The sequence below is a fragment of the Hemitrygon akajei genome, chromosome 1 (genome assembly GCF_048418815.1).
Source record: "Hemitrygon akajei chromosome 1, sHemAka1.3, whole genome shotgun sequence".
Lineage (NCBI taxonomy): Eukaryota > Metazoa > Chordata > Chondrichthyes > Myliobatiformes > Dasyatidae > Hemitrygon > Hemitrygon akajei.
In genome coordinates, this window is record NC_133124.1 from 218,315,008 (window position 1) to 218,332,008 (window position 17,001).

General features: G+C 45.2%; 1 protein-coding gene across 1 annotated transcript in view; it reads left to right on the forward strand.

The window, feature by feature from the left end:
- Nucleotides 1-17,001, forward strand: part of LOC140735902 (bone morphogenetic protein 1-like) — a 275,011-nt gene that overhangs the window by 137,469 nt on the left and 120,541 nt on the right. The window contains exon 5 of the mRNA XM_073061499.1: nucleotides 294-411. Within this exon, the coding sequence (XP_072917600.1) occupies nucleotides 294-411 (118 nt within the window). The remainder of the gene's footprint in view (nucleotides 1-293; nucleotides 412-17,001) is intronic.

A 17,001-nucleotide genomic window follows, 5' to 3' on the forward strand; every position in this document is an offset into this window, starting at 1 on the left:
AGCAACAACAACAACGCAACGAAACAAAAGCAGCGACAGAACAAAACAACAACAGCAGCAAAACAAGCCCACTCCCTCCCTCCCTCCCTCCCACATGGACAGGCCTCACACACACACTCACACTGTGACGCCTGCCCGCTGCCCCCCAGCACATCCTTGGGTCGTTTTGGTTGTTGACGCAAATGATGTATTTCACTGTGTGAGTGATAACGAGACTGATGTGGATCTGTTTAATAAGCCGGTGCCTACAGCAATAGCTCTGCTTTCTCAGTTTGATCCGTACTCTTTCTCAGGGAGTCAGCGAGCTATCTTCAGGCAAGCAATGAGGCATTGGGAGAAGCATACCTGCGTCACTTTCCTGGAGCGCACAGACGAGGAGAGCTACATTGTTTTTACCTACAGGCCCTGTGGGTAAGTAACCGTGACGACTGAAGTCCTGATGAAGGGCCTCGGCACGATTTATCCCTCCTCGTAGTTGCTGCCTGACTTGCTGAGTTCCTCCAGTATTACACGTGTGTGTTGGATACGTGGGTTATGACCAAAGGAAAAAGGCGGCTGGGGTTGCTTAGCATTTTAGCGCAAAGCTGTTTATTAGGTGCATGAAAAATCAAACTGACAAGAATTAGTGAAACTAGCAAAAAGAAAGCTGGCAATATTTAGAAAAATACATCTACCAGGAAACCCAAAAATAGCACCGTACTATTTTTAATCACGAGGAAGTCTGCTCATGTTGGAAACCCAAAGCAACACACTTCTTTCCCCTTCCTTCTCAGATCCTGAAGAAGGGTTTTGTCTCAATACACCGACTATCTATTCATTTCCATAGCTGCTGCCTGACCTGCTGAGTTCCCCCAGCATCTTGTGTGTGCTACCTTACTATTTTTGTCGAGCGTGAACTCCTGCCAGCCCACATCTCTCATTCACTGAGGGCGGTGAGCTTCTCATTCAGCACGAGAACATGTCTTCTTTAATTACCAACAAAGTTAACACATGAATCAGAATAGGATGTACCCCACAATGTAGTTACGATTAATATACAAAATAAACTGAAGTATATACCTTAAATACAATATAGAAACAACATATACACATTTACACACCCTCATTACTAAAGACGTGTAATATTTCGCAGTGTATGGCGGGGAAGGCACCAACAAACCAGCCTGAGTGACCCTGTTTGGTTTAGGACCCATTACCGGGGAAGACATTGGTGTTCACACACTCAGCACGACAGCAGCAGAACGACAAGGCAACGTCTGTGTGTGCAGTATCTGCAGTTTATGAAGCTGAACGGCTGGTCTTTGTTTGCACATTGGTTGTTTGTCAGTCTTTATGTTTCATAAGTGTGACCCCCCCCCCCCCCCCCGCCCCCACCGAACCTGTATGGAAGCTTGTCTTGTTAGCCAGCTCTGCGATCAGCCACGTGACTCAGAGGTGACAAGGCCACCTTTCATAAACAATATACATCTAAGGTCGGTATGAGCTGGGATTCAGCCAAACGGGAAGGTTGGGATGTTTTGATTAAGAGACCTTGATTTGAGTGAATGCTTTGTAAGTACTGCCCGTACACAATTATCAGTCGGCAAGAAATAACAGATCGCACACCGCATAGGATTATAAAGAAAGTGTATTTACTGATTTCAGCTTTATCAAACAGTTATTAAGAGAAAGAAGAAAGAAGAGAAAAAATTGAAAGGGCCCGTTATAGTTAAGCCGATCTAAATGTGCACATGGCGTGGAATCATGTTGTCCAAAAGCTGGGTATGGCGCTGAATTCTCATCACTAATCACTGGTAGAGCTTCCAGTCTTGGACTCCTTTGTCTCATGAGGGACTCTTTGCAATTGCGCCTTCCCGCTGAATCTAATCCTATGGCCGTCTTTCCCGATCTTCTCTTCTCCGCATGTCCTGCCAAAAGACCACGACCCCTGCTAGTGTCCTTCACAAATCTCTCTCCACCCAGCTCTCCTTAGAACCTTCTCCCAATTCCACCATCCTGACAACATTCCTAAATCGAACATCATAGCCCCTTAATTTTAGCCGAAACCAAAATATTCTACCAGCAGGACACGTTGCTTTTACAGAGCTACTAAGTGAAGAACCCTATAGCATTAGCAGTAAAAATCTTAACCAGGGTAGTAGGTAAGTTTATTGTATTTCTATTTTTCTTGCTGTAAATGCCGGCAAGAAAACGAATCTCAAGGTGACAAATTCATACTTTGATAATAAATTTACTTGGAACTTCGAACATGACAATACAACCAGGAGATCTTCAAGACAGTACTGGGACTTTCTAATGCTATGGTGTGAGATTGTGGGGGAAGACACAACCACAGAAACCTGTATTGGGAATGTAGAGCAGGACCGAGAGTTGAAAATTAGAGAAGTGATCTTGTGCAGATTAAGAAGGCAGTCAGACAGAGTTGTGTTCTCTTGCCTGACGTATTTATTCAACAGAGAAGATTCTAAGAGAAATTAGCAGTATTCCAAGCATCATAATTGGTGGATACAATTTGAACAACCTACGATACATGGACAACACAGCACCGATAGCTACTTCTAAAGAGAAGCTCCAAGAAATACTAGATAAATTCATCGAAGAAAGTGCAAAGAGAGGGTGGACCACAACTGCAAGAGGACCCCGCAAAGACTAAATTGTTCTAAGGGAAAACGAATCCAGTCATGGAACATAAATGTCTCTAACTTCTGGTAATTTCTCCTGCTGCTCCCTTCCTTCTTTTTCCAGTACTCAATCTGTCTCCTCCCTTACCTCATCTCTTTTCCTCACCTGCCCATCACCTCCCTTTGGTCCCTCTCCTCCTTCCATTTCTGCCATCGTCCACTCTCCTCTCCCATCAGATTCTTTCTCCTAAAACACCTCTCCCTCTTAAGCCTGTCACCCCACCAGCTTTTCAAAGATTCAAGGTACTGTCCGTTTATTATCAAGGCACGTGTACAGAACAGAACTCGTCTTCCTGCAGGCAGCACGAAACAAAGAAACACCATGGACGTCCGTTCGAGAAAGCGTCAAACACCCAACGTGCAAACAAATTGTGCACTTCATTTCCCCCCACTGCCCCATCCCTCTCCTAACACCTTTCCCCAACCTGTCACCTGCCCCCTCATACTTCTCCCCTCCCCCACCTCCTTATCCTAGCTTTCCCCCTTCTTTTCCCGTCCTGGAATGTTCTCAGCCCAAAACATGGCCGGTTCATTCTCCTCCATCGCTACAGCCCTACCAGCTGAGTTCCTCCAGCAATTTGCCTGTGCGTTTCGGTGCCACACCCATGTTTCTGCAAATCCTTCACTCATTCTCCATCTCTGTGTTTGAAAGTTATCATTAAATCAACATCCGCCATATTGGGAAGCACGTTGTGAATTTCGTAGCGTTATCGTTGTGAAGGCAGTTCCTGGGCGTAAAACAATCTGTTGCGGCTGCTCGGCACCGTGGTCACGATGGTGGGTCCAGAATGCTAAAGCTGATGCAAGTGCCGTGACGTTGCATGAGTCATGCTGTCTCCCAGAGCTGCAGCTCGAACGCTGCTGGCTCTAAGCCAGGAGTAAATCAATTGGGGTCTATCAGGTCAACACGTTCTTCCTGCTGCCGGTGTGAAAGAATCTGCGGCTTTCACTTGATGTTAGTAGACTGAGAGGAGGGGGCTGTAGTAGTGTGTCACCGTTAGTGCCCTACCTGCCTCCGCTGGGGGTAACAGTGCCTGTAAGATGCCAGCTTAAAGGTGTCAAACGATGTCATGCATACTTGGTCAAAGTCAAAGTTCAAAGTACATTTATTATCAATGTACCTGATATACAACGTTGAGATTCGTCTCCTCACGGGCAGCCACGAAGCAAAGAAACCTGACAGAACCCATTAAAAAGAGACTGTCAGACAACAAATGTGCAAAAAGACCGTGCAAACAATAAAAGTAGCAAGTACCATTAAGAACTGAAGTTCACAAGTTGAGTCCCACAGCCGATTCAGGAGCTCATTAGTTGCAGGCCACAGCCTCAGTTCCACGCAGAGATGAGTAAGGCTCTTGGAGCAGCGAGCTGACCACCTGTCTGTCCCTCACCTCTGGCCCCGGCACCCTGACCTTTTCAATCTGGCCAGTGCTTAAATCATCCAAGCCTCAGGTCACTCAGACTGTCGGGCCGAGGCCCTGCCGCCACAATCACAAACACAAAATGGTTTCCCCAAGGATCCAGCTGTGAAAGAAATACCTTTTCATAAGCAATAGATGTGGCCCGTTGTGTAGAAGTCAGCGGTGCTTCATGGTTTGTCATCAAGACGAAGAGTTAATATGCTCCCTCCTTCCCTCTGCTAGCCTGCAGGTCACCTTTGTTTCGTGCTGCCTGCAGGAAGACGAATCTCAGAGTTCTGTACACACACCTGCTTAGCCCCCAATCAGGGTCACATGAATCCATAGGAACAGATGGACGATACATACGAATGGAAGAACATCGTAAAATCTTGGGGGTCTCTGCAAGACTCGCTTGTTAACTCATCTCTCCACACTGATCTCTGTTTTGGCACTTATCCCTGCAAGTGAGACAGGTACTGCACATGCCCCTGCACCTCCCCCCTCATCACCATTCAGGGCCCCAAATAGTCCATCCATGGGAGATGGTTCAGCGGCTAGTCTGTCAGGGTCATCTGCGTTCCAGTGATGTCCTCCTCTACATCACCGAGATCTCACACAGATTGGGAACCACTTCACTGAGCACCATTGCTCTGTTTACCTTAGAAGGCAGGCTTTCCATTAGACCATAAGACATAGGAGCAGAATTAGGCCATTCAGCCCATCGAGTCTGCTCTGCCATTCTGTCATAGCTGATCCATTTTTTTAATCTCCTCCTCAACCCCAGTTCCTGGCCTTCTCCCCGTAACCTTTGATACCATGTCCAATCAAGAACCTTTAATTCTCTGCCTTAAATACGCCTAACGACCTGGCCTCCCTAGCCGCACATGGCAAGGAATTCCACAAATTCACCACCCTCTGGCTAAACAAATTTGTCTGCATCTCTGTTTTGAAAGCACACCCCTCTATCCTGAGGCTGTGCCGGCTTGTCCTAGACTCCCCCACCATGGGAAACATCCTTTCCACGTCTACTCCGTCTAGGCCTTTCAACATTAGAAAGGTTTCAATGAGATCCCCTCCCCCCCCCATCCTTCTGAATTCCAGCGAGTACAGACCCAGAGCCATTGAACGTTCCTCGTATGATAACCCTTTCATTCCTGGAATAGTCTTTGTGAACCTCCTCTGAACCCTCTCCAATGCCAGCACATCCTTTCTAAGATGAGGGTCCCAAAACTGTTCACAACACTCAAGATGAGGCCTCACCAGTGCCTTATAAAGCCTCAGCATCACATCCTTGCTCTTGTATTCTAGACCTCTTGAAATGAATGCTAACATGGCATTTGCCTTCATCACCACCGACTCGAACTACAAATTCATCTTCAGGGTGTTCAGCACAAGGACTCCCAGGTTCCTCTGCGTCTCAGATTCCAGGATTTTCTCCATGTTTAGAAAATAGTCTGCATATTTATTTCTACTACCAAAGTGCATGACCATGTATTTTCAAACATTGTATTTAATTTGCCACATTCTTGCCCATTCTACTAATCTGTTTTAAGTCCTTCTGCATTCTACCTGTTTCTTCAATACTACCTGCCCCTCCACCAATCTTCGTATCATCTGCAAACTTGGCAACAAAGTCATCTATTCCATCATCTAAATCATTTATATACAGCATAGAAACAAGTCATCCCAACACTGTCCCCTGCGGAACACCACTAGTCACTGGCAGCCAATCAGAGGAGGATCCTTTTATTCCCACTCGCTGCCTCCTAACAATCAGCCAATGCTCTAATCATATTAGTAACTTTCCTGTCAGACCATGGGCTCTTAACTTGGTAAGCAGTCTCATGTGTGGTATCTTGTCAAAGGCCTTCTGAAAGTTCAAATATACAACATCCATTACATCCCCTTTATCTATCATCAAAGAATTCCAACAGATTCTTCAGAGCAGGATTTTCCCTTAGGGAAACCATGCTGACTTTGTACTATCTTGTCCTGTGTCACCAAGTACCGTAGATTCCGGATTTTAAGCCGCTACTTTTTTCCCACATTTTGAACAGCTTTGAACTTTGCGGCCAATAATCCAGAGCGGCTAATGCAAGGTTTTTTTCATGCCGCCTCGTAAACATTTTGCCTCGTAACAGTAGACCAATAAAATTGATGAGTAGTTCACAGAGGTCCAATGAAATTGTACGATAAATCAAGCGCACTTTCACAATTAAATTATTGTAAATCAGTCATTTGTACTCACCCTCATCAACATGGAAAACACTCGAAGCATTGTGCTACCTACCCTCTTAGTTTAAACTATATTTGTTTTCTGTACTACATCGCGGGATGCTATGACGACACACCCGGTTTCGCGGCGTCTTGTGGGAAAATGCCGTTTGCGATGAAACGGAAAGGAGGGGGGGAGCGGCATTACGCGAGCGGCTTTGGATCCGAGCGAACTCTGCTTTTAAGTTAAAGGTATCAATAACTTTTCCTGGTAGGCTGCAGTATATATATTTTTTACCAGTCGTTAGGAGATATTGGAATGTTGTTCAGTAAAGAAGTATACGCAACGTATATTTAAAAGTAGCCGCGTACGGGCACGGTTCGAAAAAAAGCATTTGCAATATGTATTTGTTTTTGTTACCATATGGATTTAATTAAAAGTTAAAAAAATCCTCACGTGTAATATCTTTCTGTGTAAATATCTCATATTACAACGTGGGACACCTGCGGCCGAAAATCCGGTGCGGCCTAAAATCCGGTGCGGCCTTTACATTTAAAAAAATGATTTTATTTCTAAAATTAGTGCCAGCGGCTAAAAATCAGGTGCGCTCTGTAGTCCGGAATCTACGGTACTCTATCACCTCATCCTTAACAATTGACTCCAACATTTTCCCAACCACTGAGGTCAGGCCAACAGGTCTATAATTTCCTTTCTGCTGCCTTCCTCTTTTCTTTAAAGAGTGGAGTGACATTTACAATTTTCCAGTCCTCTGGCAGCATGCCAGAGTCCAATGATTTTTGAAAGATCATTTCTAATGCCTCCACAATCTCTAACGCCACCTCTTTCAGAACCCTAGGGTGCAGTTAATCTGGTCCAGGTGACTTATGTACCTTTAGGTCTTTCAGCTTTTTGAGCATCTTCTCCCTTGTAATAGTAACCGCACCCACTTCTCTCCCTTGCTCCCTTCACCGTCAGGCACACTACTAGTGTCTTCCACAGTGAAGACTGATGCAAAATACTCACTTAGTTCATCTGCCATCTCCTTGTCCCCCGTTATTATTGTTCCTGCCTTATTTTCTAGTGGTCTTATTTCCACTCTCATTTCTCTTTTACTTTTAATATACTTGAAAAAACTTCTACTATCCACTTTGATATTATTTGCTAGCTTGCTTTCATAATTTACATTTATATAAAATATATATTTTCCTTTCTTGTGATTTTTTTTTTAGTTTCTCTCTGTAGGTTTTTAAAAACTTCCCAATCCTCTGTCTTTCCACTGATTTTTGCTTTTTGTATGCCTTTTTTTTTTGCTTTTACAATAGCTTTGACTTCCCTTGTCAGCCACGGTTATGCTATTTTACCATTTGAGTAGTTCTTTATTTTTGGAATACGTGTGTCCTGCACCTTCCTCATTTTTCCCAGAAACGCACACCATTGCTGCTCTGCTGACATTCCTGCCAGCAGCTCCTTCCAATTTACTTTGGCCAACTCCTCTCTCATTCCACTGTAATTTCCCTTATTCCACTGAAATACTGCTACATCAGATTTTACTTTCTCCCTACCAAATTTCAAGTTGAACTCAATCAAGTTGAACCAGTGATCACTGGTTCCTAAGGGTTCTTTTACCTTAAGCTCCTTAATTGCCTCCCTAACACCCAATCCAGTATAGCTGATCCCCTAGTAGGCTCAACAACAAACTGCTCTAAAAAGCCATCTCTTAGGTATTCAACAAATTCACTCTCTTGAGATCCATGGCCAACCTGATTTTCCTGAAGACCACCCATTTTAATTTCTACCTCTTATTCCCGTTCTGACATTTTGATCCATTGCTTCCTCTAGCAACACCTCATACTGGGCCTGTGTAGCCTCAAATTTGAAAGCCTGAATATCAACTTCTCTAATTTCTGGTAATTTAAACCCCCCCACTTCCTTTGCTGTTTTTCCATTCCGCATTCTAGCTCCCCTCTCACTTCACCTGCCCACCACCTCCCCCTGGTGGCCCTCCTCCTTCCCTTTCTCTCACGGTCCACTGTCCTCTCCTATCCGATTCTTTCTTCTTCAGCTCTTTACCTCTTCCACCTATCACCTCTCAGCTTCTTATTTCGTCCCCTCCACCACCCACCCACCTTCCCCTCTCCTGTTCTCACCTATCATCTGTCAGCTTGTACTCCTTCCCCTCCCTCCACCTTCTTATTCTGGCTTCTTCCCTTTTCCTTTCTAGTTCTGATGAAGGGCTTCGGCCTGAAATGTCAACTGGTTGCTCTCTTCTCACATTGGCCATGTCACATGAATGGAAAACATTCAACCCTTTGTCCTGTCGTGTTCAACTCAGGTAACGCAGACAACACCTTAACTCATCCGTTCCTTATTTCAATAGAGTCATACAGCAATGAAACAGGCCCTTCAGCCCAACTGCTCCATGCTGACCAAGAGCCCCATTTGCCTTCACATCCCTCAACCAGGAGAATGAAGAGGATGGCACCAGTGGACAACACAACCAACGGCAATGTCCTTCAGACACTTCATGAAACTAATCCTTTTACTTCTTCTTCTTTCAAAAATGATTCTGCTACTGTTGGAACCTGTGATTTACACTTCGATTGTGTGTTTTCAGCCCGGTTAGCCATCTGGTGCTTTGCTATCTCCTAGGGAGTTCGGTGTGGTTTGGAGCGGAGTGGGCAGGAGACAGGCACAAGCCCACGATCGACTCCATTTTTAGCCCATCTCGCTGATTAAAGTGTCGAGTACGATTGAAATCAATGAGGATGGGAGCAGAGGGTGAGCGGGTGTTCTGCGCCATCTGACTGGTCTCTCTCTTACGGCCGCTGGAGAAAAGTGCCCACATTTGATCTTCCTCTCACTCTGCTGCCAGCAGATGATTCCAGAGTCCTGGGTCTAGGGCAAGATTTAATAGATATGTGTGTAGACTGGGCTCTGTCGCTCATGTTGTGACGTGTTCCTGGAGTCTGGTTGCATTTTTTATTGCTACTTTGTCTGATTTTCATTGGGTCGGACTGGCTCGGTGGCCTGCAGTCAACAAATAACATAGTGCTAGATTAGACTGAACTGAACTAAATTAAACATTCTCTTCCAGGGAAGCAGTCCTTATCTCAGAAATAGTTAGATAGGTTTTTACGTTGTAAGGGAATTAAGGGTTATGGGGAAAAGGCAGGTAGATGGAGCTGAGTTTACGGACAGATCAGCCGTGATCTTATTGAATGGCGGGGCAGGCTCGATGGGCCAGATGGCCGACCCCTGCTCCGATTTCCTATGTTCTTATGTAGTTTCAATGACTCGTTACTTTGCCATTTGCACTATTTGTTTTTGCGTGTTGAATGTTGGATGTTTTCTTTGAATGAGTTCCACGGTGTTTGTTTATTTCATGGCGGTCTGTGGGAAGATTGTATACTGAACCCTCTGGGTGGAAAAAGTTGTCGCTTAGGTTTCTAAATCTCTCCCTTCTCACCATTCGGGCTGCGATTCCCGCCGCTGCTTGTAATGAACTTTACCTTCTCTCCAAGACTGCATGGTTTTCTCCTGGTGCTGCCGTTTCCTCTCACATTTGGAAGACGTACAGGTTAGGGTTACTAAGCTGTGGGCATGCTGTGTTAGTGTTGGAAGTGTGATGACACTTGCGGTCTGTCTCCAGTACATAGACCAGCCCACAATATTATAAGGCCAAAAGACCATAAGCAGAAGTAGGCCATTCAGCCCATTGAGTCTGCTCCGTCATTCAATCAAAACTGATCCAATTCTTCCGGTCACTCCTCTCCCCTGCCTTCTCCCCATACCCTTTGATGCCCTGGCTAATCAAGAACCTATCTATCTCTGCCCTAAGTGCATCCAACGTTGGTCTCTACAGCCACTCATGGCAACAAATTTCACAGATTTACCACCCTCTGACTCAAGTAGTTTCTCCATATCTCTGTTCTAAATGGACGTCCTTCAATCCTGAAGTCATGCCCTCTTGTCAAAGACTCCCCTACCATGGGAAATAAGGAGCCCAAAACTGCACACGATACTCTAAGTGTGGTCTCACAAGTGCCTTATAGAGTTTCAACATCACATCCCTGCTCTTATATTCTACACCTCTAGAAATAAATGCCAACATTGCATTTGACCTTTTTCACCACTGACTCAACCTGGAGGTTAACCTTTAGGGTATCCTGCACAAGGACTCCCAAGTCCCTTTGCAACTCTGCATTTTGAATTCTCTCCCCATCTAAATAATAGTCTGCCCGTTTATTTCTTCCACCAAAGTGCCTGACCATACACTTTCCAACATTGTATTCATTTGCCACTTCTTTGCCCATTCCCCTAAACTATCTGAGTGTCTCTGCAGGCTCTCTGTTTCTTCAACACTACCCGCTCCTCCACCTATATTTGTATCATCGGCAAATTTAGCAACAAATCCATTAATCCCATAATCCAAATCATTGACGTACATCATAAAAAGCAATGGTCCCAACCACTGGAACTCCACTGGTAACCGACAGCCAGACAGAATACGATCCCTTTATTCCCACTCTCTGTTTTCTGTCAATCAACCAATGTTCCACCCACGCTAGTAACTGTAATTCCGTGGGCTCTTATCTTCCTAAGCAGCCTCATGTGTGGCACCTTGTCAAAGGCCTTCTGAAAATCCAAGTACACCATGTCTATTGCATCTCCTTTGTCTACCCTGCTTGTAATTTCCTCAAAAAATTGCAGTAGGTTTGTCAGGCAGGATTTTCCTTTCAGGAAACCATGCTGGCTTTGGCCTATCTTGTCATGTGCCTCCAGGAACCCTGTAATATCATCACTAACAATCGATTCCAACAACTTCCCAACAACTGATGTCAGGCTATCAGGTCTATAGTTTCCTTTCTGCTGCCTCCCACCCTTTTTAAATAGTGGAGTAACATTTGCAATTTTCCAGTCATCCGGTACAATGCCAGGATCTATCGATTCTTGAAAGATCATTGTTAATGCCTCCACAATCTCTCCAGCTACTTCCTTCAGAACCCCAGGGTGTATTCCATCTGGTCCAGGAGATTTATCCACCCTCAGACCATTAAGCTTCCTGAGCACCTTCTCAGTTGTAATTTTCACTGCACATACTTCACTTCCCTAACACTCTTGAATGTTCGTATACTGCAGGTGTCTTCCACCGTGAAGAATGATGCAAAATACGCATTCAATTCCTCTGCCATCTCTGTGCCTCTCATTACAATATCTCCAGTGTCATTTTCTATTGGTCCTATATCTACCCTCAACTCTCTTTTACCCTTTATATACTTCAAAATGCTTTTAGTATCTTCTTTAATATTAGTTGCTAGCTTTCTTTCATAATCCATCTTCTCCTTTCTAATGACCTTCTTAGTTTCCTTCTGCAAGTTTTTAAAAGCTTCCCAATCCTCTGTCTTCCCAGTAGCTCTGGCTGCCTTGTATGTCCTCTCTTTTGATTTTATTTTGGATCTGACTTGTCAGCCACGGTAGTGTCCTTCTTCCATTCAAAAATTGCTCCTTATTCGGAATATATCTGTCTTGCACTTCCCTCATTTTTGCAGAAACTCCAGCCATTGCTGCTCTGTTGTCCTTCCTGCTAGTGGAACCTCCCAGTCAATCTAGCTAATTCCCCTCTCAAGCCATTGTAATTTCCTTCATTCCACCAAAATACTGACACATTGGAATGATAGTTTAGTTTATATTACCTTTTCTAAGATCAATCTGACCCTTCCCCCCAGCATTGCCCTCCATTTTCCTCTCATCCATGTCCCTATCTAAGAATTTCTTAAATGCCCCAATTTATTTGCCTCTATCACCACCCCTAGCAGGGCGTTCCACTACCCCACCACTCTCTGCGTAAATACTGTACCCCACTTCTAACATCCTGTGCCCCCACCATGCTTTCCTCCAATCTGCTTAAAATTATGGCCGGTTGTATTTCTGACCTGGGATAAAGTGTTTGACTGTACATTCAATCTATGTCTCTTATCATCTTGTTGTTATTGTTTGCATGATTTGCATTTTTATTCCTCTTTCTCTGCTCATTGGGTGTTGGTCTTTCTTGTTTGATTGGGCTGCCTGTAAGCAAGGTTGTATAATTTGTACATACTTTGATGATAAATGAACTGTGAGCTTTGAATGTTATACACTTCTATCCAGTCACCTCTCATCCTTTGCTCCAAAGAGAAAGGCGCTAGCTTGCTCAGCCTCTCCTCATAAGACATGCTCTCTAATCCAGGCAGCATCCTGGTAAATCTCCTCTGTGCCCTCTCTAAAACTTTCATACCTTCCTATAATGAGCAATCAGAACTGAACATAATGTAGTCTGTTATGGATTCAGCAACAATAAATATAGAAGTAAGGCAGGGTTTTTTAAATAACAAATAAAACATTTATTAAACACTGAAAAACAAACTCCCAAAAGTAAACAAACCACTAACGTAATCAGAAATCAGCTGCTGTGCAGCAGCTTAAACAGTTCTTAAAGCAATAAAGCTTAAACAGTTCTTAAAGCGATGTTGCAAAAACAGTTCTTCAAAGTAGTATTGCAAAAGTTCAAAATGCTTACAGTCCATTAAAGGAGAGACTTTTTAGATGATTTAAATTCTCTTTCACGTCGTGTTGCTGCAGTTCCCAGTCGAACTATACTTTTCCCGGAGAATTTACGAAGATGAAAATGAAACGGCTTAAAGGCACTGACCTTTCCTTGACAAAACTGTACCCAAACCCTTTCTGCTACCATTCACAGGGGTTACCAGAGGGACAGCCAACGAATCCCTTCCGAATGAGGATCAAACAAGGTCGAACCTGTTTCACCGTTGAAATCGACTTTCCTTGATCTTTTGGCTCCCGAACTCCGATCTTCACTCTCCACTGATTTTTAACTGGCAGTATTATAAAGAAACTGCCGGCAATGACCTTTTAAACTTTAGGCATTAAATAAAACTCCACCTTTCAACCGAACTGCGTCATAATATTGGACCACGCAGTGGCATGGAGTCAAAATGGCAAATCCAGCCACAAACTGCCCCTCCTCACAGGGAGGGGTCCTCCTTTTATACCCTGTAAAAAAAACCTGTCACATGACCTCTACTGGCGGGAAAATGACGTCACTCCACCATCACAAGACCATTACCTCAAGTCCAGTATAGATTCAACACCACGGGTACGTGACAAGTACAAGATACCCACGGGTACGTGACAAGTCTAACTAGAGTTTTATCGAGCTGCGACATTACCTTGCAGCACTTGAACTTAATTCTCATAACTAAGGAAGGCCAATGGACCAAAAGCCTTCCTACCCACTCTTTAACCTGCACAAAACATTTTCCTTTTTCTTGGTCGTCAGCTCTCAGTGGAGCATAGGCCATGGGTGACCTCCCATCTGCATCATTCTCTGCCCTGAGCCAGTTCTCGAGGGTGGACCAGGAGTGTCCCCATTGTCTGATTTCGACCTCGACGTTTCTGCTCCTTGTGCTCTTTGGACATCCCTTTATCCCCCTTTCCTTGGAGATTCCACTTTAGTGGCTGCCTGGTGATGGTATTGGTTGGCTTCCTCAAGGCGTGGCCAGTCCAGCTCCTTTTCCATTTGTGTATTTGTATCTCTATGGACTCCTGGTTGGCGTTTTCCCCACAGCGTCTGTTTGGTTGCTCTGTCAGCCCATCCTTCTCAGGCACTGGTTGATGGAAGCCTGCAGTTTTCATGATGTCTTCTTTGTTATTCTCCAGGTTTCTAAATGGAGAGAAACTTTAAAAAAAGTGAGGTGCAAAGGGACTTGGGAGTCCTTGTGTAGGATTCCCTAAAAGTTCATTTGCAGGTTGAATGAATTAGCACTCATTTCAGAGGACTAGAATATAAAAACAAGGATGTAATGTTGAGACTTTATAAAACTCTGGTGAGGCCTCACTTGGAGTTTGGAGCCCCTTATCTTGGAAAGGATGTGCCGACACTGGAGAGGGTTCAAAGGAGGTTCACAAAAATGATTCAGGATTGGATGACTTGTCACATGAAGAGCTTATGATGGTTCTAGGCCTGTATGTACCAGCGTTCAGAAGAATGAGGGGTGATCTAACTAAAACCTGTCAAATGATGAAAGACTTGATAATGGACGTGGAGAGGATGTTTCCCATGGTGGGAGAGTCTAGGACCCGAGGACACAGCCTCAGAATAGAGGGGCGACCTTGTAGAGTAGGGATGAGGTGGAATTTCTTTAACCAGAGAGTAGTAAATCTGTAGAAATTTGTTTCTACAAGTGGCTGTGGAGGCCCAGTTTTTTCAAATATTTAAGGCAGAGTTTGATAGGTTATTGACTGGTCAGGGCATTAAGGGATACGGGGAGAAGACAGGAGATTAGGGCTGAGAGGAAAATTGGATCAGTCATGATGAAATGGTGGAGCAGGCTCGATGGGCCAAATGGCCTAATTCTGCTCCTATATCCGATGGTCCTATAGTTCCAGAGCCTGCAATTTACACAGGATTACAGAGAGCTAAATGTTGGCCTGAATTCTCTCACTTTGCAATTTAACCCAGTAGAGGTGTGGGATCTGCAGCAGGTAGTTGTTGTACTCGGCTAATGATTTTCTGATATCTGGAGTATGGTCATATCTCAGTGCAGCAGCTGTGGAAATCAGTTAATTACCATATCCAAATAAATGCAACTGTTAGCATGAGGACCATGACATTTTGGGATTATCAGTGGAAAACCAGCACGAGATCCATTAGGGAAGGAAATGAACTGGTTGCATCACCATCTGCTATGGAGGGGCCACGCACAGGATCGGAAAAAGCAGCAGAGGGTTTTACATTCTGGCCAGCTCCATCATGGGCACGAGGCTCCCCACCATTGAGGAGGTTTTCAAAAAATGAAGCCTCAAGAAAGTGCCACCCATCATTAAGGACCCCCACCCCCCAGGACATGCCCTCTTCTCATTGATACCATCAGGGGGGAGGTACAGGAGCCTGAAGACACACACTCAGTAAATCAGGAACAGCTTCTTCTGTGTAACAAGATATATGGAAAGGAATAAACAGTCAGCATTTACACCAAACACCTCAGCCCAAAATGTCCACTGTTATTTAGTTCCATAGATGCTGCCTGACCAGCTGAGTTCCTCCAGGATTGTGTGCGTGGGGCTCTGGATTCCCAGCGTCTGCAGAATCGCTTGTATTTATTCTTCTCTCTGCCACAACACACACACACACAGACACACAGACAGACAGACACAGACAGACAGACACACGGACACAGACACACACACACAGACACACACACACACACACACACGGACGCAAACACACACACACACAGACAGACACACACACGCGCGCGCGTAGTTTGGCCGATGTGTGGCTCCACACCCACTGTGATGAGAGTAGCTCTCTACTGCAAGTTCCTTCATTCAAAGGGATGAAGGGATGGTTAAAATGAGTAAAATGTATCAGTCTGTTTCATATTCTGATAAATAGTGAATTATCTGATGCCTTTTCTATTGTATGATATATTTGAACAAAATTTTGATAAGGGATGAGATTAAGTTGGGCAGGGGTGGTTCAAATACAGTCCAAGTACCTGCAGAGCAGCTGGGCCAACCGCTTCTGTGCCGTAAATTCCATGTAATAATTGTAATAAGATCATCTCTCTCTCTCTCACTCTCCCTCTCCCTCTCACACACTTCTCTCTCCTCCCCCTCTTACTCCCCTTTCCCTCTCCCTCTCTCTCCCCTTGCTCACCTCTCCCACTCTCCGTCTTGCTTCCTTTGCCTCCTCTATCCCTCTTCCCCCTCCCCTCTCACTCAGCTCTCCCCCGCTCATTTCCCTCTACCCCCTCTTGCTCCCCTCTCCCCCTCTGCCCCTCTACATTCCCTCTCCCCTCTCTCCTTCTCTCCCTCTCCCCTCTTGTTCCCCTTTCCTCCTCTACCCTCTCTTGCTCCCTATTCACCTCTGCCTTCTCCCCTCAGGCCGTCTCCCCTTCCCCCTCTCCCTCTCACTCTCTCCTCTCCCCTCTCCCTCTCACCCTCTCCCCTCTCCCTCTCACCCTCTCACCCTCTCCTCTCCCCCTCTCCCTCTCACCCTCTCCCCCACCCCCCACTCCCCTTCCCCCTTTCTCCTTCCCCCTCTCCCCCTTTCTCTCTCTCCTCTCTTGCTAAACTCTCTCTTTCTCTCCCCCTTCTCTGTCTGTCTCTCTGCCTCTCTCACGCCCTCTTTCTCCTCCCCTCTCTCTCCCTCTCCCTATCTCCCTCCTCTCCCTCTCACTATCTTCTCCCTCTCCTCTCTTCTCTCTCTCCCACTCCTCTCTCTCCCTCTCCTCTTTCTTCCCTCTCTCTCTCTCCCTCTCCCCCTTCCTATCTCCCTCATCTCTCTCTCTCTCTCCCCTCTCTCCTTTCCTCTCTCTCTTCCATCTACTTAAGCCAGAAGCTATCCTAAGGAAATATTAGTTGACATTTATGGCAGGGACTATGTTCTATGTAATCATGTTTGGAGCTTGTACATTTTGAAGATAGTAAATAAGTAAGGTTCTGGGGAGGAAGGAATCTGATATGATATAACGGGGAAGAGAAGGGGTGAGAGGGTAACCGGAATGGGGAATGGAAAAAGGCAGAAGGGAGAGTCGAGCAGAGTTTCTCCTCCCCTGCCCATCACCTCCCTTTAGTGCCCCTCCTCCTTCCCTTTCTCCCATGGACCACTGTCCTCTCCTATCAGATTCCTTCTTCTCCAGTT